At 45.3% G+C, this 24,145-nt stretch overlaps 1 protein-coding gene and 1 non-coding gene across 3 annotated transcripts in view; one reads left to right on the top strand and one right to left on the bottom strand.

Annotated features, from left to right (window-relative positions):
* RNF122 (ring finger protein 122) overlaps positions 1-18,664 on the top strand; it is a 35,699-nt gene extending 17,035 nt beyond the window's left edge. The window contains exons 2-6 of one of the 2 annotated variants that reach the window (XM_048512287.1): positions 5,101-5,257; positions 10,370-10,415; positions 13,030-13,071; positions 16,051-16,130; positions 17,623-18,664. In XM_048512287.1, coding sequence (XP_048368244.1) covers positions 5,101-5,257; positions 10,370-10,415; positions 13,030-13,071; positions 16,051-16,130; positions 17,623-17,737 — 440 coding nt within the window. In that variant the 3' untranslated portion in view covers positions 17,738-18,664. Of the gene's footprint in view, positions 1-5,100; positions 5,258-10,369; positions 10,416-13,029; positions 13,072-16,047; positions 16,131-17,622 lie in introns of both variants that reach the window. The other variant, XM_048512286.1, reaches the window with a different exon arrangement.
* A 5,077-nt stretch (positions 18,665-23,741) lies between these two features.
* Positions 23,742-23,839, bottom strand: LOC125442326. Its single transcript, XR_007245979.1, has one exon. It is a non-coding gene; the product is annotated as a small nucleolar RNA U13 (small nucleolar RNA).
* Between the last annotated feature and the right edge of the window lie 306 nt (positions 23,840-24,145).

The raw sequence follows: 24,145 nt of genomic DNA on the forward strand, positions 1-24,145 counted from the left end.
GTGAAATTAAGCATCTCCTGTCTGGCTCAAATCTGGATTTTGCAAAAGAATTGCTAGTTTAGCGACTTTCAGAAATCCTGGGTTGAGGGAACTAAAGCTGGCCAGACTCGTTTTGGGAATGGGACCTGTGCGAAATCCACCCCCACCCCAAATCAGTTTGTATTGCGCCTACATTTGTTATTTTTGGCCTGTGCAGAATCCACCTTGTTCTCCCTCTTAATCAGTGGTACCTAGTTCAGCTTGGGTATTGGCTGTCAAAGCAAGACTGGCTGTCAAAGCAAGACTTGTTGTTTGGCATGGCAGCTCTGTCCAAGCTGACCTTTCTTAAACACTCTTGCATCTAATGAAGCAGACTGTTGCCCTCCAAAGCTGCTACTGCAATAAATCTGTTAAATCTTTAAAGTTCTGCCAAGCTCCTGCTTGTCTCTGTACTACACTAGAATAAACACAGCTGGAATGTTACAGCAAATGGACTTCTTAAGAGCAAAGACTTAAGCCAGAGCCTAGTTATTGGTAGTGGTAAGGGGACACTGCATTTTATGAAAGCTTCTGTTGACCCTCAATTCAGGACAGTGCTGGTAACTGAGAAAAATATTTGAGTATTATTTGCATCAAAAGTTGCCCGCCCCCTTCGGAACTGGGCTTTTAACATGATAAAACTACAAAACAGTGTAGTAAACTATAATGGCAGCCAAGAATATAAACCCAGTGAAGGATGGGTTAATAATAACTTAAGAGCAGAACAAGAGAAGGAACAGGGAGAAGGTTGTTCCAGGCTAATTCTCACTATTATTTTTACTTTACATTCCCTCTTCCTTCAACACCTGAATTAGAGAGCAATTCTCACTGTGGTATAGTGTTTGTATGTGTGTGTGTGTGCACACACAGTCTTGTTTGTACTCTGTACTCCAGCAACTCACTGCTGTCCCCCGCATCAAGAATTAAGTGTTCCCACAGACACATTTCTGGTCTCTATATAATTAAGGTAGCCGTTTCTCCTTGAAGTCTTGTTCTCGTTCTCATTTTGGCAGAAATGTGTTGCTTGGTGCTGAATGGCCGGTGCTCAGCAACTGCTAATAGAGAGAAACTCATTTCTCAGAGAATTGGACCCCCTGCTTGGACATCCTATTTTTTTCCTTGATATATTGTTTATGATTTCTGAATGCGTATTAATCACTGCTGGGGTTTGTTATTTTTTCCTGCTTTCTAACAAGCTTTCCTGTAACAAGCTTTCCAGCAGTTCCGATTCTCATAGAAAAGGCAACATAACCTCTTGTTGTGGAGGGATTCTTTAAATAGTGGATTTGATCATGTTTTGATCATTTTCTATTTTTGGCCAGGAAACAGACAGCTGTTCAAGCAATCCATCTTGTCTTTGCTGCTGCTGCTGCTGCTGGCACTGATTAACATACGTGCCCATATGGCTGGGGCTGCACCAGCTTTCTGGGTCCCAATTCATCTGCATTTTCTCCTTTTTGCACCAGCACCTACATTTGCATAGTTCCTTTGGACCTTTAGGATTCTGTGTGTGGGTGGGGGTTGCTTCATATTACTAAGTGTGGAAATATCATGTGCTTGGGGGGGGGGAGTATGGTGCCAATGAATTATAATGTGTTCAGCTACAACTGGAGAGTTCTGGGTTCAAATTAGAGCTGCCAAGTCCCCAGTTGGGGTGGGGGACTTCCCCAAATACTTGTTTCCTGCTGGTCAAATCCCCAGTTGACCTTGAAGCTTGGTCAGTTGATCACTTGGTTTTGGGTTTTTTTTTTATTATTCAGAGGCCTTTCATAATTTTAGTACCTAAATCAGGAGTCTTCAATCTTGTTGACATTGCACACTTTAGAATTCCGATGCAGAATTGTGGGCACGATTATAAAATGGCTGCCGCCTACAATATGGCTGCCACAGGAAGTGGAGCCGATCACAAATATCACGGAGGGAGGGTATGCATAACTTCAATAATAACTCTTCCGCATTTCAAGCAGTTGCTCTGCTTAACAGGAAGCCTTTTTAAATGAACATATTGTTTTGAAATATTTTGAGCATCCTCACAGCTTACCTTCAGTTACTGAGTAGATGGCAACTGCTACCACTCATTGGTTTTTTTAAAAAATCTATGCACCCAATCAGATCTCCAATGGCTAATTAGAAGCCTAGCTAGGTAAAAGCTGGCTTTGGCCTCACCCACTTTTAAAAAACACTCAGGGGCACCAGAAAAGGTGTTGGTGGGTGTCAAGGTGCCCATAGGCATCATGTTGGGGACCCCCCCTAAACTGTAGTTTTCTTAATTTGAGCATTAATCCAACTCTGAAGATCTTTTTCTGCCTCTTCTGTAGTACTATGCCTTGGAGACTCCTGTTGAAGTTGAAAGGCAAAAAAGTTCAGGATAAAGGAAAACACTTCTCACAGTTCATAATTTCACTATTGCATTAACTGCTACGGGATGTCATGATAGCCACTGGGTTGAATAGCCTTAAGAGGAGATCAGATCAATTTATGAAGGACAGGTCAACTGATGGCTTTTAGCCATGACAACTTAAAAAAAACTCCATGTTTGATAGTAGTATAGCTCTAAATACTATCTACTACATGGCAACAGCAGGTAGAGACCTTGACCTCTATGCCTTACTTGTAGACCTTCGGAGTCATCAAATTGCCCACTGTGGGAAAAAGGAAGTAGACTAGATGGTCCATTGATCTAAGTCAGCAGGACTCCCCTGATGTACGTCACCCTGAGTTCCTTGGAGAAAGGTCTGGTTAGAAATAAAAAGACTTGACATTGGCTTCTAATGCTCCGTTATTGGCTCTCATGGGTAACTGCTTGGCCACTGTGAGAGACAGGATACTAGATGGACCATTGGTCTGATCCAGCAGGATTTTGCTTATGTTGAAACCTGAGCTTCCTGCTATTTCCCCCCACCTAGCAACCCAGTCAGTCAAACATGAATAGAAACTGTTGCATTTTGAGTCCTTTATTTTTTTTCTGAATGTTTAATTACATATTATGTTAAACAACAATGTTTCGGTGTGTTTTTTTCTCATAAGAAAAATTGTTCAAAGGTATGATGAATATTTGAAGGCAAGTAGTTTTTCTTCTATTGTCACAAATTATCACCACCGCCCTTCCATCATTCATGGCTGACAGGCAGCTCTCTCTTCATGCTGCATCCAAAACCATCTGGTTTTGAGCCAACGAAATTTGCACTGGCCATGGAGTACATTCCTGTAGGAGCCTTTCAGAGCCAACCTTTCCCTGAGTCACCAAGAGATGTGGGCCATTTGTTTTGATGTACTAATCATGAATCGTTTGCTTTGGCCCCAGCCTTTTTCTCCGTGTTCCGCTTTGAATTGGCCCATACAGTCAAGGATCCTGTCACAGAAATAATGCTATTGTAGCGCCATGTTGCCAATCAGATGGTTGCAGGACCGTATCAGATTGGTAAATGAGCCAGTTCCTTTGCCCTCAGTCTGAGTTGTGCGGCCACCAGACTGATATGCCCCCCCCACTATAGGAAATACTTTCATGCTCTTTTGATCCCCCCCCAAAAAAAAATTAAATAGGGCTGCATTTTTTGAGGACAGAAGTACATAATTCTGCCTTTGATTTTGGGATGGGCTGAAGTCATGACCAAACCAGTCGTACTGTAGTCATAAAGTGTATCTAAAGGTCACCTTGATCTCCCATTCCTCGCTCCAGGTGGAACTGTGTTGGGAAGAGACGAAGGGAATAAATGGCGCTGCTGGACAGTTGCCTTTTCAAGATCAAAGGCAATGAGCACAAGATACCACCTTTGATTCCTTCAAATGTTTGATCAGTCATCTGTTCTACTGTTGACTCAGCTACATAACCTAATCAGTTTAGCACACAGAAATTGAGTGCTGGAGTGCATAAGCATATGTGCAGGTGAACAACTAATGTATTAGTTATTGCTATTTGCAAGAATCAGTATCATGAGATTCTTTGTAGAGTGCTTAATGTAAAGCAGTCTTGGACAGGGTTGCCTGATTTGTCTGTTGCTGCAAATTAACAGGAAACTTAAAGCACCTAAAAGACCCAAGTTTTTATCCCAGAATAAAACTGCAGTCCGTGAAATGTTATGTTGGAATAAAACCATGTTATTCTCTGTCCCCTTCTGCACATACAGAATAATGCACTTTCAGTCCACTTTCACAATTGTTTGTAAGTGGATTTTGCTATTCTGCACAGCTGCAAAGTGCATTGAAAGTGGATTGAAAGTGCATTATTCTGCATGTACGGAAGGGGCCTCAGAATGGTAATGGAGAGCCCAGTTTGGGGTGGCTGTTTTCTCATCACATTCTCGTGAGCAGATGCATATGATTTTGCTACTTCCAAATGATTATATACTGATTAGTATGTGTTTTATTTCATCTAGGCTAGAAAGGGGGGCAAGCAAATGGATCAGTCCATCAGTAGCTATCAGTGTTCACAGGCAGCGTGCCTTAGCATAGCAATGCTGTGAGAGACAACAGCAGGGGAAGGCTTTGGATCCAGCATGGTGTAGTGCTTGGAATGTCTGGCCACGATCTGGGAGATTCAAGTTCAAATCCCCACTCTGCTGTGGAAACTGTTGGAGTGACCTGTGCTCAGCGACTCTCTCTCCGCATGACATCCACAGGGTGGTTTTTGTGCGCCTAAAATGGAGGACAAGAGAACATTGCTGTCATTTGGTTTGGGTCACAAATGAGAAGAAAAACAGGATGTAAATATCTAAATTTTAAAAAATGGACTTCTGGGATCATTTGCTGAGCCATTGTGGGAAATGTGATGCTGGCCTAAACAGACTCTTGCTCTCATCCAGCAGGGCTGCTCTTCTGTCCTTTTGTTCTCTGTTTTTATCAGTTTCGTTTACAAGCCACCTTGAGGGCATTAAAGTTGAAAGGCAGAATATAAATTATTTACATAAATATGTCAACCAGTTCTGATGCTTCACCAGTATATATTCTAAATTATCCTAGAGTGGCAGGTTGGGGGAAGAAGAGGTGGGTCAAATTTATTGCTTTGGTGAAGAACATCTTCCTTGTGTGCTCTGCCTGTCTTCACTCCAGTAATTTTTCTCCTGTCTCTTTCCTTGTTTCAAGGATGCTTCTGCGGTTTGGGGCTCATTTATACTAACAAATCCTGCACGATGCCTCCCATCACCTTCCAGGATTTACCGTTGAACATCTACATGGTGATTTTTGGCACCGGTATCTTCGTCTTCGTCCTTAGCCTCATTTTTTGCTGCTACTTCATTAGGTGAGTGATAACTTCGGGGGACTTGGAAGCACAGATGGTCCAGCAGTGGGGAATTTAGAAAAGGCACACCTGGGTGTCTGACTGCACTTGGCCCTGCCTATTTGTCTTCGGCGTCATGCGGGATTAATGAGGCTTCACATCTTTCAAACCCATCAGTGAATTAATCCTTCTTTCAGAACCAGGGCTGAAATTGAATGGTGGTCAACGGATGGTTTGCCTGGATCATTGGGTCAAATTCAAATAGCTTTATTGGAATCGGGTCATCACATCTTTGAGAAGAAACTAAAACCCAATGGTGTAGCATCTCCTTTGCACATATTCACAGTGGACGATGTTGACCATGATAGAACAACAGCCTGATTTAGTACAAATTAGCTTCATGTGTTGTTTTAAACTTCGGGATGCAATATCTTGTTTCAAGAACAGGAAAGATTAAAAAAAAACCAAGTCAATAACAGCAAAAAGTATGTAATATGCCAGACTCCTCCTTTCTAACCTATTCTTTTCTGTCCATCTCTTCATGTCATCTTTCTCATGATCTATGTTAACTGAATCATAATTGCTATCAAGTTGCCATCTAACCTCTGCCTAAAACTCCAAGGTAATCTGGAGATAACTTGTAATTAAGATCCATGCTGGATCAGACCAGTGGTCCATTTAGTCCAGCATCCTGTCTCACAATGTGGCCAACCATTTCCTCTGGATGTCCAACAGGGCAAAGAGGTTAAGGCTTATCCTTGATGACGCTGGTATTCAGAGGTTTCCTGCTTCTGATTGGGGAGGGTCCCTTTAGTCACCAAGGCTAGTAGCCACTGATGTTCAATTCCAGGGGAAATCCAGGCCCCATCTTGAAGTTGGTAGCACTCAGTGGGAAATGTCCTGCCAACCAGAATCATGACAGAACAATCACACAATCTCTTTACAGTCTGCTGAGCTCTGAGTCAGCTGAAGACATTTTTGAAAGCCAGGGCAGGAATTCTAAATGGCATTCTGTCCAATCAACATGGCACACAATCCCTTGGAAGGTCTCCCACACCAGCCCAGTTGAACTGCGCAGACTTAATTTTTAAGGTCTTGAGGTTTGTCCCTGGCATTCAAAATATGTTCTGGGACTGAGCCCTGGAAGACTTGGAAGTAGGCTCTGTCCAAGTTCAAGCAACTGTGCAGGCAGTGTTCAAGACTGGTCTGGTTTTTCCTAACCAGAGCGGACTATTGTTTCTGTTGAGGTCATGAATTTATAGCAGCTGGTGGGTGTTGGAATGTAGTGCTGGGTGCAGCCTTGATTGGAGGAGACTTTGCCAGTGCCACATAGGATGTGCTAATAGATTAGAGACTGTATAAATGTGGCTCTGTCCTGTGAGGTCCCTGAGCTCTTGGATTTAGACTTCAGAACAGTGAAGCTTTTTTATTAGGACTCTTGAGCAAATACAAATTTAACGTGATTTTAGAGCTACTTCCCATTTTAAGCCAGACCTGGGGCACTGACCTCCATGGCAGTTCAACCCACAGACGAAGTCATCATGGCTGGGCAGACAAAAGGCTCTGCTCATAAGAGGCCTACTGCCCCCATCATATGCTTAGAGTGGCCTTCCACTGCCATGCCCAACATAATCACTTGCAAAAGACCAAATATTAAGCCCAAATGCTTTGCATGCCACTAATGGGGTGGGCTCCTAGAATCTGAAGGAGAAAATAGAATAAATCTCCAGTATGGTGCAGTGGTTAAGAGTAGTGGACTCTAGTCTGAAGAACCAAGTTTCATCCCTTACTCCTTAGCACAAGCGGTGGACTCTAATCTGTTGAACCAGGTTTGTTTTCTCACTCCTCCACATGAGTGGCAGGCTCTTATTTGGTGAACTGGATGTGTTTCCCCGCTCCTTCACATGCAGCCTGCTGGGTGACCTTTGGCTAGTCACAGTTCTCTCAGAACTCTCCCAGCCCCACCTGCCTCACAAGATGTCTGTTGTGTGGAGAGGAAGGGAAACAGTTTGTAAACCACTTTGAGACTCCTTATGACTGAGAGAAGTGGGGTATAAGTCCAAACTCTTCTTTCTTTAAAAAAAACATTTAGCCAGAGTTTCAGGAGATTGTTTCAGGTGGATAGCCATGTTAATCTGCCATAGTACAACAAAATTCATCCAGTACTGTCTTTGAGACCAATAATTTTTTACAAGGTAATAAGCTTTTGAGAGTCAAAGCTCATTTTATCAGAAAAAAATGACAAGCTTTGACTTACGAAAGCTTACTCCTAGGAAAATTTGTTGACCCTTTAAGGTTCTGCTGGACTCAGATGTGGTTCCAGATGTTCCCAAAATCTTCATAGCACCTTTGTCCTCCCATCTGTTTGAGTCAGCAGCAGTGTCTCTTGGACATCAAACAGCAAATGTGTTGCAAGGCACGCTGCCAAGCTGAGATAGCTAGCGCTGGTTCTGATCACAGGAAATGGCAGGAAGCTGGCGGAGGGTGTTGTTCATGTGGTTGTGTATTGTTTTGAAGATAGAAGGGAAGATGTCTTGGTCCCATCTTCTATTTCAGGAAAAGTTATTTTTAAACTATGTATTCATCAGCAGCTAGGACATCTAGAAAGAACCAAGCAGATTGCATAGGGCTACGGTCTCCTGACTTGTTGGAACTTCAGTTCAGTGAGCCATTGTGGGAGGAGATTGGTTCCATCTGGCATTTTCAGACCAACTGACCAGACCACTGTCTTCAAACATGTGGGGTAGTAGTCAGAATGCTGGACTAGGATCCAGGAGATCCAAATTCGAATCTCCACTCTGCCTTGGAAGCATGCGCTTGGACCAGTCACACCCACTCAGCCTTGTGATCTCAGACCGGTCACACACAATCAGCCACTCCTTTGAGAGAGAGGCATCCAATTTTAAGGCTGATCTTCCCATCCACCCCTTCGATTTGAAACGAGTGTGCTGTTGTTCAGAACACCTTTGCCAAGGTTTCCTTGGCATTATTGTGGGAGCTTCTGGGAAGTATTCGAGAAATGAAGTGTAATCAAGCCAAGTTCCTTGGCATGGGTTGGCTAGGCTAAACGAGGATCTAAGATCTTGGTTGCAGATCAGGCAGTAGAATGTGGGCTGCAAAAGAACTCAGGCAGAGAGTTAGAAACTGCTGGAAAAACTAAGCCCACAGTTCTGCTTCAGCACTCATATTGCTGCTGTCCAGATGTGTTGAGACTGGTCAACCCTGTCTGGTCCCTCTTATTCAGAATGGTATTAAGCAGAGGTTGTGCAGTTAACACAGCTTGCTACCCACCCTGTACAGAAAAAAAATAGGCATCATTTTGGCGCTTCCCATGGACCATGATGCATCTGTACCAGCCCCAAGAAATTGTTGCTGCACATTTTCACTGGCCTCTGTAGGTCCCATGGGCCAAAGTTGTCCAAGACACCCAAGATGGTGGAAGAGGACACTGCTCTGCCCACACCACAGGGTTTTTAGGTCTAAGGTTCAGGGGCAAGCAGGAGTGACGGCCGGGTGAAGGATTCCCATCTTTGGTTTGGATGCTGCCCAGCTCTGGTGGAACAAACACTCATCTCAGCACGTTCGGTTTTGGTGTCCAGGGACCAAGAAAGGGCAGGAGAGACCGCTGCTGCTGTTATCAACGTCAGCTTCTCCCTCTTACCCATACAGCATTATTTGGTGGAATCTGCTGAGCTGGTGAATCAGAGATATGTCCAAGACCAGCCTTGTGTGTACCATAAGCCTACACTGTAGACAGTCAGAGACAGAACGGAGGTTCCATTATATGTGAAATGAAGGAATGCTCCTACGTCTTTCAAATGGGCTCTTTAATTTATTTTGATACCTGAAAGAGAACGGGGGGGGGGGGGTATTCTATTTCAGACATCTTAAAGTGCAAGCATTTTGTGTCTCGTTTTTAGGAAGGCTTGATTCTTTGTTAACCCTTTCTCTGGTTGCCTTGTCACTTGTCTGAATCGTGGCAGATTACTGTCTTGAATTGTTTGTAGTTCTTCATAGAATGAGCTACTTTATTTTCCCTGCCCCTTTCAGCTTTTTAAAGTGAAACAGTTTTCCCATAGACCAACAGTGAGCAAAACTATCATGAAAATGTGACCACATGAAACCATCTGAAATTCAAAATCGGATCTAAATGTGCTCTGCATCCAGTTTAAAGAGCCCGTCTGAAAATGCCCTGGGGTGAAATGATCCCACTTTGCTTTTGCAACTCTTAGGACTAAACTAGATTCAACATAGGAGTGTATCTTTGTGCAAAAGCCTGCTGAACTGCTGCTGTATTCTGTGTATACTTATGAAGATCTAAAAAGGAGCTGCAAAAAGAGGCAACCGAATGTTAGACTGCAGCAGTGGTCTGCCCTAGGCCAGGCAGGAGATGAGGAAAATCCTGATCCTGCATGCTTCCACCACTACAGACTCCTTGCAGGTGGAAGCCAACACAGTATGAGAAGAGATGGGCTACAGTATACCTGATGTGCTTCGTTGTCTGTTTATCTGATGTTTTTTAAAAATTTAACAAGGGGACAAATGCTTCCAACCCTTTGCTGCCCAAATGTAGTGGTATGTTCTCTTACCAAGTCCTGTATGCCATTCCTCCTCCACACATGCTTAGAGGTTTTGCAGTAGCCTTCCATGCATGGGCATCTGCGGAAAGGGTACTAGTGAACTGATGATAACAATATTCTTCTTCAAAATACTTACAAAGGTTGAACAGAATACTTAATCTCATGACAGATGGTGCTACACTAAATATAGAATATCTGCAACTCGGATGCATTTGGCAATATTTGCCATCTGCCGAGAGGGGGTGTGTGGAAGGAAAGTGGAGGGAATCCTGTGCACTTTCAAAAGGCATTTCTAAAATCTCCTCATACTGAGCAGCCAACCAGTTGCCCTAGAGGACCAACAAATAGGATATAGAAGCCAAGACCTTCTCCTGATGCTGCCTCCTAGCACTTGCATTCAGAGGTTTAGTCTAAGAGTGTTATTTAGGAGCGTAATGCCTGATGTGGAAGGGGTGTGTTTTGAATGGCTGGCCGCAGGCAAGTATTAGGGCTTTCCAAGAGCACTGGGGATTCTTTTGCTAACTGTTTCTGATAATGTTCATTTTCTTTGCAGCAAACTTCGGCACCAGGCGCAGAGTGAAAGATTTGGATACAAAGAGGTAAGGGAGCTGGGCGGGTTGGTTTTTAAATAGTTTTCCATGACACAGTGTGAAACAGACTTTTCTCTGGGATACACCTCTGAAGATGCCAGCCACAGATGCAGGCGAAACGTTAGGAACAAGATCCACCAGACCACGGCCACACAGCCTGGAAAACCGACCACAACCAGTTTTCCTGATGTTTTCTGGCCTGAGGTCAAATGAGTGGTTTTATATGTGAATGGGTATGGGAAGGAGCAGGGTTTCCTCCTACTGAACCTTCAGAGACTTCTGGGACTGGTTTAGTCCCCTAATGCACAGTCGGAAGTAGAGGGAGTATTCTGGACAAAACAGGAATGCTTTGCCACCTCTGTAAGTTATATGGCCCACTATTTCCTGTTAGCAATATCAGAGGTTAATTATCGGTATTCTAACAGTGGAAAACTAGATGCTTCCATGCAAATTGTGGAATCCAAACCCTCCCCATATGGTTGATCTCAAACAGCTGGTGTGCTGCCCCTGATCGTGGAGGTTCTATTTAGTTATCAGGCTTACAGCCATTGATTCTTCACCCCTTTCCTTAATCAGTCTTGTCCCCTACTTATGGACAGCTAAGCTAGTGACCATCACTACATCCTGTGGCAATGAGTTCCCTTGGTTAATTGTGCATTTGTGTGAAGAAATGTTTTCTTTCCTCTCTTCTAAATCTTCTGCTAGTCAATGCTTCAATGTCCCCTTCCGGAGTTCTAAAATTAGAGGAGAAGGAAAAAGTTATTTCTCCATTTTCCCCATGTTATGTGTGAGTGTACTATTTTCTCCCCACACAAAGTTTTCCTTTTTTTTCTCAATCGGAAACCCCCAAGAATGGTGGACTCTAACAGAGAACCGAATTTGGTTCCCCATTCTTCCATGTGAAGCCTGCTGGGTGACCTTGGACTTGTCATAGTTCTCTCAGAACTCTCTTAGCCCCACCTACCTCACCAGGTGTCCCTTGTGGGGAGAGAAAGGGAAGGTGATTGTAAGGCACTTTGACACTTCTTAAAGGTAGAGAAAAGTGGGGTATAAAAACCAACTCTTCTTCCTCTTCTTCTAAAGACCACTAAGACACAAAGCAGTTCACATTGCTGTAATCAAGCAATCAGTGAAACAGATACCATTTCTCTTATTCCCAGTATGGTTGAACCACCAAGAAGAACATTCTGCAGAAACCTTATGCGCTTCTTTGCCTCTGATTGACTGGAAATCCACCCACGAGAATAACTTTATGCCTTTGCCAAGCTTAGCCTTGTTGAAGACAGAATCCAGCTGCTGTCGTTCAGGTTTTAATCCAGGCTTAGAAACTCAGTTTGTGTGTGCTCAGAGGCTGAACTAACTCCAGTTAAGATGTGTAGCTAAGTTCATGTCTAAAGTAATAAGTGGTGTCTTTAAATCAATAGGGGGTAGCATTGCCAGCTGGCCTGGAGAAAAAAAAGATGTCTTATTTTTAATAGAAGCTTAAAGTGTTGTTATTTACCAGGTGCTGTTCCATTCCATGAAACCCTTTAACCTCCCATGTTCAGACATTCAGTCTCAGTTAAAAAGACAGGATATTTTTGTCCAGACCAATTTGCAGCCCCACAGGAGGAAGGAACAAGGTATAGGCGTACACCCGGCAACAAGCACGTTCATTGGTGCTGCTTACCGTGACTTCTGAATAAAACCTGGGAGATTCCCCAGAAAGTGGCAAGTTGTCCATTAACAGACCACAGTTCAGTTTTTTGCCAGCCCTGCTTCATGACTTAAACTCAAGTCCTGTGATATTTCCTGGAGTCTATTACTGGATGGGACTTACTTCTGATTAGGTCTGTTTTGGATTAGGCTGTAAATTGTACAGTCTAACCATAGGTGTCAAACTTGTGGCCTTCCAGATGCTATGAACTACAGTTCCCATCATGCTGGCAGGGGATGATGGGAACTGTAGTCCATAACATCTGGAGGGCCGCAGTTTGACACCTGTGGTCTAAACCACAGGTGGGTCTGGAGATCTGACGTGCTGCTTAGAGTGTCTCTATCCCCTTCTGTTGTGATCGCCCACCAGTGAGTGAAGACTTTTTTGGTTTTGTTTGGCGTTTCCAGTGATCCCTCCTTCCTGATCCAATGTTTTTAATTGGTTTTATGTCTTTCTTTGTATCTTTAGCTCTGGTTTTAAATTGTTTTAATAATCTGAGGGGGGAAGGTAGTTAATTGTTTTAAAATATGGTTTTTATAGTGTATGTTTTAAGCTACTTTGGCGACCCTTGTGAGGGCAGAAATTTTGTAAATAAATGCATAAATAAAGTATATAAATAGAGTTGCCTGTAGAGCATATGTTCCAAGAGATCAAACAACAACAACAAAAAACAGTGGCTGGAGCAAATTAAAACAAAAAGAGTTTGAAAGAAAAGAAACTTTAATAACGGGGGAAATAAAATAGTCTGCAGGCGTGTGCCCACCCAGTGAGTCTGTCTGGTTTCTGTCGAAGCCAAGATTTTCAGTATTCAATAGCTGCTGCTGTCTGCCTGCATGCTGATCAGCAGGATCAAAATACCTGCCCTGGTTATTTAGCACCGTGTCCTGATCCTAATCTGTCTGCTTCTCTTTCCTGTCTTCCTCCCAGGTGGTTTTGAAAGGTGATGCCAGAAAACTAAACTTGCATGGGGTGAGTGCAGAGCACACTTTGATTAACTGAGAGAAGCGGCTGGCATTTTACCCAGCCTTTGGAAAACAGGGCTCCCTTGTGTTTTCTTCCTGGGCCGCAGAGAGAATACAAAGGGCAATCATTACTTGCTGAAACATGTGTCTGTGAATCTACGCAAATATCCAGTAGCCCGAGGAATATCCATGCAACTGAGCTAAACAAAAGCAGATAGATGCAAACCATTCAAGCAAACCGCAGCCGGAGGAGAAAATCCTAGCCCTGATTAATGGAAAACTGACCTTTACCCAGATATCTTGAATGTCTTCAAATGTGTGGGGTAGTAGTCAGAGTGTTGGACTAGGATCCAGGAGATCCAAATTCGAATCTGCCTTAGAAGCATATGCTTAAACCAGACACACACTCAGCCTTGTGATGTCGGACCAGTCACACACAATCAGCCTAGCCTACTTCAGAGGGAGATTGTGCGGATAGCATGGAGAAGAGAGTGGTGTAAACTTCATTCCCTTTCGGGAGAAAGGCCAGATATAAATTTAAGAAAATAATGGTGATAATAATTAATGTGCATTCAACTCCTACAGACCACATTCTCTGGGATCTCCTATTTCTCCATTGGGCAAACTGTACTATATAAGGTGAAAAAGTAACCACCCTGGATGGAACTTGTTGGAAGTAATGGGGTGGATCCAAGCCCTCTCCTGTCCCTTCACTGAGCAAAGTTTGTTCATTTGTTCAAGTATTTATACCCCACCTTTCCCTTTAAGGCAAGTTTGATGCCTTGCCCCAAACTAAGGAGTCTTCCTCCCAAAATAAATGTCTCTTCCGCTTAAGATGGAGGAAGACTCCTTAGGATAGAGAAAGGCTAGCTGGTAAATGGTTGGATCCACTCAGTATCGTCGTCTAAGTTGGTTTTGTGCATAAATTAGCAATACATGCTTGTGTCATTTGCAGTGCCTGCCTAAGGAGGCTCAATCTTGAGCTGGCATCAGTGCTTACTCGCGCATGTGCGTAACTGTAGGCGCAGCACATGCCCAGCAATAGTCAGTGTAGGTGTGGAAAAAAGGTGGTTTATTTTCCAAACTTTGGTATTGCCCCATACACGGCCATCATGGTTTTTAATACCATAGTATATATTTTTGCATTATTATTATTATTATTATGATACAAAACAGTTATACACAGCAAACAAGATCAATATGCTGGATTTTGTATTACATCACACGTCGGACACTTCCCAAGCATCTAGGCCTGTGTGATGTATCGACGAATAATGCGTGCAGAGCCGAGTAGGGTGGCCTTTTGCAGCTGACATATGGTGATTTTGTCAGCGCCAATTGTTTTTAAGTGCCGTTTAAGATCTTTAGGCACTGCACCCAGTGTGCCGATCACCACTGGGACCACCTTTACTGGTTTGTGCCAGAGTCTTTGTAGTTCAATCCTTAAATCCTCGTATCGTGTAAGTTTTTCCAGTTGCTGCTTCTTCTTCTTCTTCTTCTTCTTCTTCTTATTATTATTATTATTATTATTATTATTATTATTATTATTATTATTATTATTATTATTATTATATATTTTAATGTTTTAAAGTTAATGGCTGTATTTTAGAAGTTATGTTGTGACCCACTCTGAGCCCTGTGGGGATAGGGCAGGGTAGAAGTCAATCAATAAAAAAATCTGGGCACACACTGGTCCTAAGAAAAGTTTCAGCACCACTTGTTGTGTGTGTCCATCCGCTGCTGCTTGTAGTGGTCTATGACAACACTGCTGCAACCATCGTTTTTCAAGTGTATGCAGCAGCATGCCCAAAGCTACATCCTCTGTGAGATGGAAACCCCTTTTGCGGGTTTGTTTTGGATTTGTCCCACAATGCCCTGGTACTCAGTTGTCTGAATGGAGTGTGACAGTCAGAAGCTGCCCCAAACTGTTGAAAACGGGCTGAGCTGCAAACTACATTCTGATGACTAGAAGAGTAAAATTCCTGGAAATTTTGAAGACACGGGTTTTGAGGGGGGAGGAGGAAACTAACCTTTTTTATTTAAAAAAAGGGAGAGGAATGAAAAATGCTGCATGACTTGCTTGTCAAGTATGAACTTCTGGCACTGCTTTAGCCGCTTTGCACACGATTTATAGTTTAGCTGGCATATAAAATAGTTCTGTTTGAGCTGTTTATAAAATCCAAATTACAGATTTCCATGTTTTGCGCAAGCAACGTTCCAAATACGCCCAGTATTAAAGAGAGGGTTGCAAAGAGATGCATGCATCCCGTGCTCCCTCAGCACATGTAGCTTAGGTTTTCGGGTTTTTGTTTGTTTGTTTTTCACCATCTGTGCAGTCAGAAAAATTAAACTTGCAAATGTAAAACACATTTTTTTCTGCCGCCCTCCCAGAATTTACATCTCTGCCCATGGCTATTTCAGCATAATCTCACAGACCCACACAAACCACATTCTCGACACACCAGCTGCATTGTATAAACATGCCCCAGAGATCACCCACAATGCAGACACAGTTTTATTCATCAAGCATCTGACAAAATGGGCTGTGGCTCACAAAAGCTGATACTGTAGTAAATCTGTGGGTCTTTAAGGTGCCACAAGACTCTTGGGGTTTTGTCTGCAGCAGACTAAACACTTCCACTACTCTGGAATGTAAGGGGACTGATAAACCCTTGCCCGAATGCTGTCAGAATATCACAGCCCCCAATGTCAAAGTGCATTACTCTGGGAGTCGCCAAGGCCTAAGAAACCTTCGTCGGGCACAGAAAATGGTGGGTCTAGGCCCTATTCCATAGTGATTGGTATCAAATAATTTGGCAGCAAAATGACTGGAGGGTACCCTTGACTCTGTTTTATTCTGTGCATGTCTCCATTCCCCACTGTGAATGAACTGGGGACCCATCTTTCACTGCGAGTTCTGCACCAGCTGAAGCATGGCCTGGCTTTGTAATGCCTACTAATTCTCTCTCCTCTCTTCCCACAGCAGACTTGTGCCGTCTGCCTAGAAGACTTTAAAGTGAAAGATGAGCTGGGAGTGTTGCCATGCCAACATGCCTTCCACAGAAAGTGAGTAGCTGCCAAGGACAGCCCAAATAGCTCCTTTGTACACACAGCTCTGCCAACCGCCCGGCACTGGCTCAGCATCCTTTGTGCCTGTGATTGAGAAGGGGAGGTGGGCACTTCCACTGGCAAGAAGCCTGACATTAAAGGAGCTTGGGCCAAAGAGGCTGAAAGTAGGCATCAGCCAGATGCTTCCTGGATTGTGGCAATGATGAAGGTGAAGATAATAGCATGAGTACCACTGACGTCAGCTATTATTGTTATCAAAGGATTAACCCCTCAGTGTCTCAAGTTCCAGGGCTGCGGGGATTAAGCCTCCAGAACTATGACCTCCTAGGTTAGATTTCCAGCCACTCTTAGTTAACGCATTTCCTGCAGAGAAATCAGGACACTGGGTTAGTGGACGGTGTAGCAGTTATGAAAGTCAGCGTGGTATAGCGGTTAAGTGCGGCAGACTCTAATCTGGAGAACTGGGTCTGATTCCCTGTTCCTCCATATGCGCAGCAGACTCTTATTTGGTGAACTGGATTTGTTTCTCTGCTCCTACTCATGATGCCTGCTGAGTGATCTTGGGCCTGTCACAGTTCTCTCAGAACTCTCAGCCCCACTTACCCCACAAGGTGTTTTTTGTGGGGAGAGGAATGAGATTGTAAGCCACCTTGAGTCTCCTTACAGGAGAGAAAGGTGGGGTATAAACCCAAACTCTTCTTCTGTGCCATGAACGCTTACTGGGAGCGACCCTGGGCCAGTCTCATCCTCTCAGCCTAACCTGTCTCTGAGGGTAGAGGCTATGGGATAAAATGGAGGAGAGAAGAATGTGCCATCGAGTTGCAACCAACTCATGGCCAATTCATTCACAGGGAGATTGTAGGCAAGAAATGAGCAGAGGTGGTTTGCTCTTGCCTTTCTCAGCGTGGCGATTCCTGTCTTCCTTGGTGGTCTCCCATCCAAATACTGATTGTGGAAAGCCCAGACAAAGGTGGACTATTTTAGCTGTTCTCATCGGGGAGAAAAGTGGTATGTAAAGAAGGGAGGGACAGGACAAACATCGAAAGAAAACTGAAGCTGGGGGAGTAGCAGCAGTCAGCCAAGATGAGGATGGTTCCAGATAACACCCCCTCCCCAATAAAATAAGAATCCTAGAAGAGAAGAAGAGTTTGGATTTATATCCCCCTTTTCTCTCCTGCAGGAGACTCAAAGGAGCTTACAATCTCTTTGCCCTTCCCCCCTCACAACAAACACCCTGTGAGGTGGGTGGGGCTGAGAGAGCTCCGAGAAGCTGTGACTAGCCCAAGGTCACCCAGCTGGCGTGTGTGGGAGTGTACAGGCTAATCTGAATTCCCCAGATAAACCTCAGGCGGCAGAGCTGGGAATCAAACCCAGTTCCTCCAGATTAGATACACGAGCTCTTAACCTCCTACACCACTAGGAGGCGTAGGAGAGAGGTATGCTCCTAGACAAGTATGAGTCTTTCACTACGTTTTTTTTTGGCCTACAGGTGCCTCGTGAAGTGGCTGGAAGTCCGGTGTGTCTGTCCCATGTGCAACAAGCCCATTGCAGGCCCGGCAGAGCCTCACCAGAGTATCGGGACCCTCCTGGATGAGCTGGTGTGACGTTCGCCTCCCCCCACCCACAACTGCTGCCCTATAGCAAAGCCTCTGCTGAAGCGGACTGTTGCCTGGAGACTCTGCACTTAACGCTCGCTTCCCAGCCAGGAACACCTTCTGCCGGGGATCGCCGTGCCGGGTGCCAAGACGGAAGGCAAGCAGGCCTTGCTGCCCGTCTGCAGCTTGGGAGCAATCTTAAGAGGATGCCGGATGATGCCAAGAGCTGTGTGTCACCATTCTCTGATGCATAAAGAGCTTTGGGCACACCTCCCATGAGGACGATACAAGTCTTTGCCACCAGATTTCTGAAGCTGGACACTTTGGGTCAAAGCTGTGAGCTCCAGAAGCCAGCTCAAGTCTTCCATCTAAGATTTACAACCAACAAAGGCAATCGCTCAGCATCTCGTACGTCTGTTTTTAGCCGGTCTAATACCCCACACACATACTTTTCATAGAAAGCCAGGCCTCCACCCCCATTGCGAGGCCACAGACTCATCCCTGCGGAAGGATCCCTTTTTCCAATTTAGAAACAAGAGTTGTCACCAGGACACTGCTTGATCCAAACCAATTTGCTAGGTTCTGCTCCGATTCTTCTCTGACAAACGATGGTCTGAGTTTACAAAGGGGAAAGCACCATGTGCTCTGCTGAAGATGCTCTCCGTCCAACTAGCAGACGGGCAGAGGGTTAGTCTTTGCACAGCTGCCTCAGACTTGTGGCTTGGGCAGGTGGGAAGAGGCCACGTCTTGACTCTTGGCCTTTCCTTGTTGGCAGCTGTCGGGGAAGGAGGCGGCATCATCAGGCGTAAGAAAAGTGATTCTTCTTTTTGAAAGATGGGTGGGATGTATTTTCTTAAGTGGCCTTTGAAGTCCCCTCCCCCCTTTCCTTTTCTGTCCTCAAACAGGAAAAATAAACAAATCTTCTTTCCCGGGAAACCTACATGTTCGAATTTCTAAAACAAAACTTCACTCCTGCACATCTGATCTGGTTTGGGGGGGGGGGGGTTGCCAGAGGAGGAAAAGCAGCTTAGGGATGAGGAATTTCCCTCCCCCTCTGCGTCATTGTCCTTCCACTCAGAACTGCAGTTGCACAAGGCTGCTTTTCATGAAAAAAGCTCCCCAGGGAGCTATTATATCCATCTCTCCCAAATGAGCTGTTGTCACACACGTTGGATAATACATTTCCAATGCACTAGAAGCACATTATCCAACATACGTGAAAGAAGCCTTAATGGTCCACTTTGGCTGTTCGGTTTTATCCATCCCGGTAGTTTTCACACAGGACTGGGAAAGATTGCCTCTGCTGTGCACGGGGCAGTGAATGGAATTGACACCCATGGGGGGCGGGGGGGAGGGCTTTCACTCCACCAACCCCCTTTCACATACTGCTGGTACTGCCCCTCCCTGCTCATTGGGACCTGACAGTCTCGCTGCCACTGTGCTGAGACTTACTGCTGAGCTGTGGCTGAGTTTTTGTTGTGCTAAAAATGCTGTAAAGGGGAGCTGGTCGTCACCATTTTGAAGGTGGCACTAAGCTCCAAACCCCTTCTAGGCTGGCTTCACAAAAAAGCTCTGCCAGCAGCTGCCGCAGAGGAGGGGACAGCCCGCAAGTCGTGCTCAGAAAGAGTATACTGTCATGTGAAAGTTCTTGAGATAATTGGAGTGGCAAGCTGTATACCACCGAGGGGGAAATCCCCATGTGGAATCAGCTGAGGAATCGAGGGAGAGGACTGTTAATCTGCAAAGTAACTTTTGGTTGGACAGTTGACACTGCCTTGGGTAAAATCCAGCTGTGCATCCTTCCAGCACTTGCAAGATGGTGTGTGTGTGCATACTCACACATTCCCAGAAAGATGATTCCACTGGGTGAGATCATAGCTGTGTGTTCACTTTGATACCACTTCTTGGTCATTCTTTTGCATCCTCTGCCCAGGTTGTACATCTGCGAAAACTCATTTCAAGGTGACAGTCACTTAGGCCCCTTTTGCACGGGCAAAGTACAGCAGGTTGCAGTCAGGGTTAAGCAACCCGCTGTTGCCGTCGGGACATTCGCATGCCTCCACGCTGGCACTGAACGGAGCCCATGGAAGCAATGCAGGTTGCCAACACGCCTCCACACACAGGTTAGTTCATGGATGGGATACCACTAAGGAAAGCTCTACAGAGGAGGTTAACGGCAAATCACCTTTACTTTTTATTTGCCTTGAAAGCCCCTCGCTAGGGTCACCATAAATTAGCTGCAACTTGATGGCACTTATACACACACACAGCAAGGCCCAGAACCTTTAACGTGTCATAGAACTTGCATTTAATTTTCTGCACTTGGATAACGCCCGCTTTTACCCTCAGTGGGCTTTTTCAGGATTGTATTGCAAGGTCCAACACCAATGGGCTGCTCAGAACAGCCAAGTGGTTTGTGGGAGGGAACAGTTGTCAGTTTAGCTGGAAATAAAGCATCAACGTGGGTTCTAGTATCAGGAGTAGTTTTGTGCGTCAGGTGGGAAAGACGCTCAAGAAGACAAGAAGCTGAGAGGGAGCGTGGGGGAAATATCTGGCAGAAGAGTGCAGAAAGGGAAATGAACTAAGAAATGGGACTAAGTTGGTGAAAGAGCAGACAATAGTGGGGAAGGCTGAAGAGACGGGTTTGAAGCAAGGACATGCTGAAGAAACTCCTCAGTGTGTCTGGGGGAGGTGAGACAGGACTGCAAGGCAAGTGTCGAGGTCATGATAAAGTTAGGATGACCACTCGGCCATTAAACTCATTGGGCTAACCATTCTCACAGCTTAACCTAACTGCACATAAAATGGAGGGAAGAAGAGGAATTTGGATTTATATGCCGCCTTTCCTTCCAGCTTACAAGCTCCTTTCCCTTCTCCCCACAACAAACACTTATGAGGTAGGTGGGGCTAAGAGAGTTCTGAGAGAACTGTGACTAGGCTTTGTGGGGAGGAGTGGGGAAACAAATCCAGTTCATCAGATAAGAGTCCGCTGCTCATGTGGGGGAGTAGGGAATCAAACCCGTTCTCCAGATTAGAGTCCACTGCATGGGGGCAGGCACCACTACACCACACCACTTCCCTGAGCAGGACAGCCTGGACATGCAACAAATAGACAGAGGGTGCCCCAGAGACATGGTGGCAAAAGGCAGCTGAATAACAAAGACCTCAATCAAAAACGGGTAATGGAAACATGAAGGATCCAAGAGGAAATTAGGTATATGGTCCCCTGTGCAAACACCAGATGATTACTGACCCATGGGCTGATATTACATGCCAACATTTACTAGGCAGGTGATGTTGTAGGGATGGTTTTCCATTGCCTTCCACAGTCATCTACATGTTATCACATACTGGTAGAGGAAAAGGAAAGAAGTGGAAGTATTGGCAGGGGATGGGGGGAGGGTTATGCACCTAAAGCAGTGATGGCGAACCTTTTTGAGACGGAGTGCCCAAATTGCAACCCAAACCCCACTTATTTATCGCAAAGTGCCAACATGGCAATTTAACCTGAATGCTGAGGTTTTAGTTTAGAAAAAAACGGTTGGCTGCTTCTTCCTCCGTCCCACCCGCTTGAGCAGGGGGCAGCCTGCTGTAGCCTCCAGCAAGTCCAGTGCGCACCGCTCTGTGCCTCCCTAGCATCTCTGCCTCCTCGGCGCGCCCCCCCCCCTCGGGCAGCAGCCACCTGGAGCACAGGCACCAGGCCCACCAGCCGAGTCCTCCCTGCTCACCGCAGTGCTTGCACGTCGTGCTCAGTGGCCTCGGCCAGCCTAGATGTGTGTGTGTGTGGGAGGGTGATTTTCTGCCTCCCATATAATGAACTCTGTGTGCACGTGCCCACAGAGAGGGCTCCGAGTGCCACCTCTGGCACCCGTGCCATAGGTTCGCCATCACTGACCTAAAGGGAACCAGGCTTTTAGGAGAAGATACTGTTATTTTAAGAGTATTTCACCAGTAAAGTGCTGTGTTGGAAGGAGTCTCTGCCAGTTACGTGTTCAGCTACCACTGCAGAATCATAATGGTTCATGTCACTGTGATTCATATATTTTTTACACCACCAACTGTTTGGCTGAAGGCCTCTAATATTTACATGATATGGCACAAAATCCAAGATTGCCCTTTGGCCCATAACTGGCCTGGGCAGAGGCAGAGCAGTCATAAGAACATAAGAACAAGCCAGCTGGATCAGACCAAAGTCCATCTAGTCCAGCTCTCTGCTACTCGCAGTGGCCCACCAGGTGCCTTTGGGAGCTCACATGTAGGATGTGAAAGCAATTGCCTTCTGCGGCTGTTGCTCCCGATCACCTGGTCTGTTAAGGCATTTGCAATCTCAGATCAAGGAGGATCAAGATTGGTAGCCATAAATCGACTTCTCCTCCATAAATCTGTCCAAGCCCCTTTTAAAGCTATCCAGGTGAGTGGCCATCACCACCTCCAGTGGCAGCATATTCCAAACACCAATCACACGTTGCGTGAAGAAGTGTTTCCTTTTATTAGTTCTAATTCTTCCCCCCAGCATTTTCAATGTATGCCCCCTGGTTCTCGTATTGTGAGAAAGAGAGAAAAATTTCTCTCTGTCAACATTTTCTACCCCATGCATAATTTTGTAGACTTCAATCATATCCCCCCTCAGCCGCCTCCTCTCCAAACTAAAGAGTCCCAAACGCTGCAGCCTCTCCTCATAGGGAAGGTGCTCCAGTCCCTCAATCATCCTTGTTGCCCTTCTCTGCACTTTTTCTATCTCCTCAATTTATATGAGGACATGTGGGGTCACATGTCCCTGGGTGCACACCAGCTGGTCACGGGGGGGGGGGGGAATCGCCCCCATATCCCTTCCCTCGGTCCCACCCCGCCTGTCTGCTCCTTCAACTCTCAGAGCCTCCACCAGCCAAAGGAGCAGTCTGGCTGGGCCACAGCCAGGTGCCCCTCAGCTCCACCAAATCGAGGGGCGGCCCATGGCAGGCTCCCACCAGCAAAGGTAAGTGGGGGGGCGCCCGAAGCAGGTGTTGCCCAGGCACTATCCCCCCCCCCCTACGCCTCTGGCCTGCGGAATGAGTTGTAGGACTGAGCTGAAGTGAACTCCAACCCTCCTTAACTCAGGATGTGTTCCCCCAACTAAAGAGGAATCATGACCTAGAAGAATAGTCCTATTGGCAGCCATTAGTCACGATAAACAAACAGAACCCCATGTTCCAGGGTTGTGTCAGTCTAAATACCAGTGTGAAGGGTCACCAGTGACCAAGCTTTTAACTTCCCCAGAACTTTTCACCAGGGAACTTGTACGATACAAGAGAACAAAAAGACCGAGTGAAAGGAGCTACAACAATGTTTGGGGGCGGGCACAATGGACATTTTCCTGCTCAATTTGTAGCATATTAAAGTGAAAGGCAAAGAAGAAAAATGCGAGAGTCAGTGTAGTACAGAAGTTAGGTTGTCAGACCCAGGTTTAAATCCTGTCTCTGATGTGAACTCACTGGATCACCTTGCACCAGGCACTCACAGCCTAGCCAGCCTCGCAGGATTGCTGTGAAGAAAAAATGGGGGGGGGGGGAGATTGATGTAGACTTGAAGAAGGGTGCAATGAAGATGTACTAAATTAATAAAATGAAACTTGTGTCACCAAGGGTAAATTCTTTGATGCTGAAGCTCCAGAGCAGAGAGCTGGATGAGGCAATACTTACATAATGGTTGGAAGGCAAATAACTGTCTGCCTTCTAGGAAGGACTGAATTGAAGATCACCTTCCTTCAGTTCAATAGTGCTGGGGAAAAAATGAACCCATAAAGATAAGAGAGACTGGCTGAGTTGTGTTTGCGTATGTACAAGTATTTGTGTGTATATAAATGTTTGGAAAATAACAGCAAACTGTTGTACCTCTGAAGATGCCAACCATAGATGCTTAATTTATAACATTACAAGAAAAAAAAATCATTAAAAATCTGGAGTATTGGAGTACAGACATATTTATAATCAAGTCATTATTTTCTTGACGTGTGGAAAGAAACCCCATAGGTTCGAATCAGATGGGTGATGTGCCCCGTCGTAACAATAGGGACGGCACATTTCACGCATGCGCGTGCCCAACCCACTCATCACGTTTAAGAACCTGAAGGATCGTAGGAGTTTTGTCACGTCCGCTAACCCATTTGGAACAGCGAACTTCAAGGTCACAGCGACCACATTCTTGTCTTTTGTTCCTAACGGCACTACATTTTCTTCTTTATACTCAAACACAGACAACATTTGGTTGGCTTCCTTTTGTCTCAGTATAGAGCATATGTTCTGATTTCTCACGGTTTGCTACGGTGTTTATAATGCTAATATATTCATCAATGGCTCCGCCCCCAAGTCGGCTCTTCCAGAAGCTATTTGCGACAGGGTCGGGAAAATGTTTGATGCTTGACGGCAGCAGGAGGATGCG

Source organism: Sphaerodactylus townsendi, linkage group LG12 (assembly GCF_021028975.2).
Source record: "Sphaerodactylus townsendi isolate TG3544 linkage group LG12, MPM_Stown_v2.3, whole genome shotgun sequence".
Taxonomy (NCBI): Eukaryota; Metazoa; Chordata; class Lepidosauria; order Squamata; family Sphaerodactylidae; genus Sphaerodactylus; species Sphaerodactylus townsendi.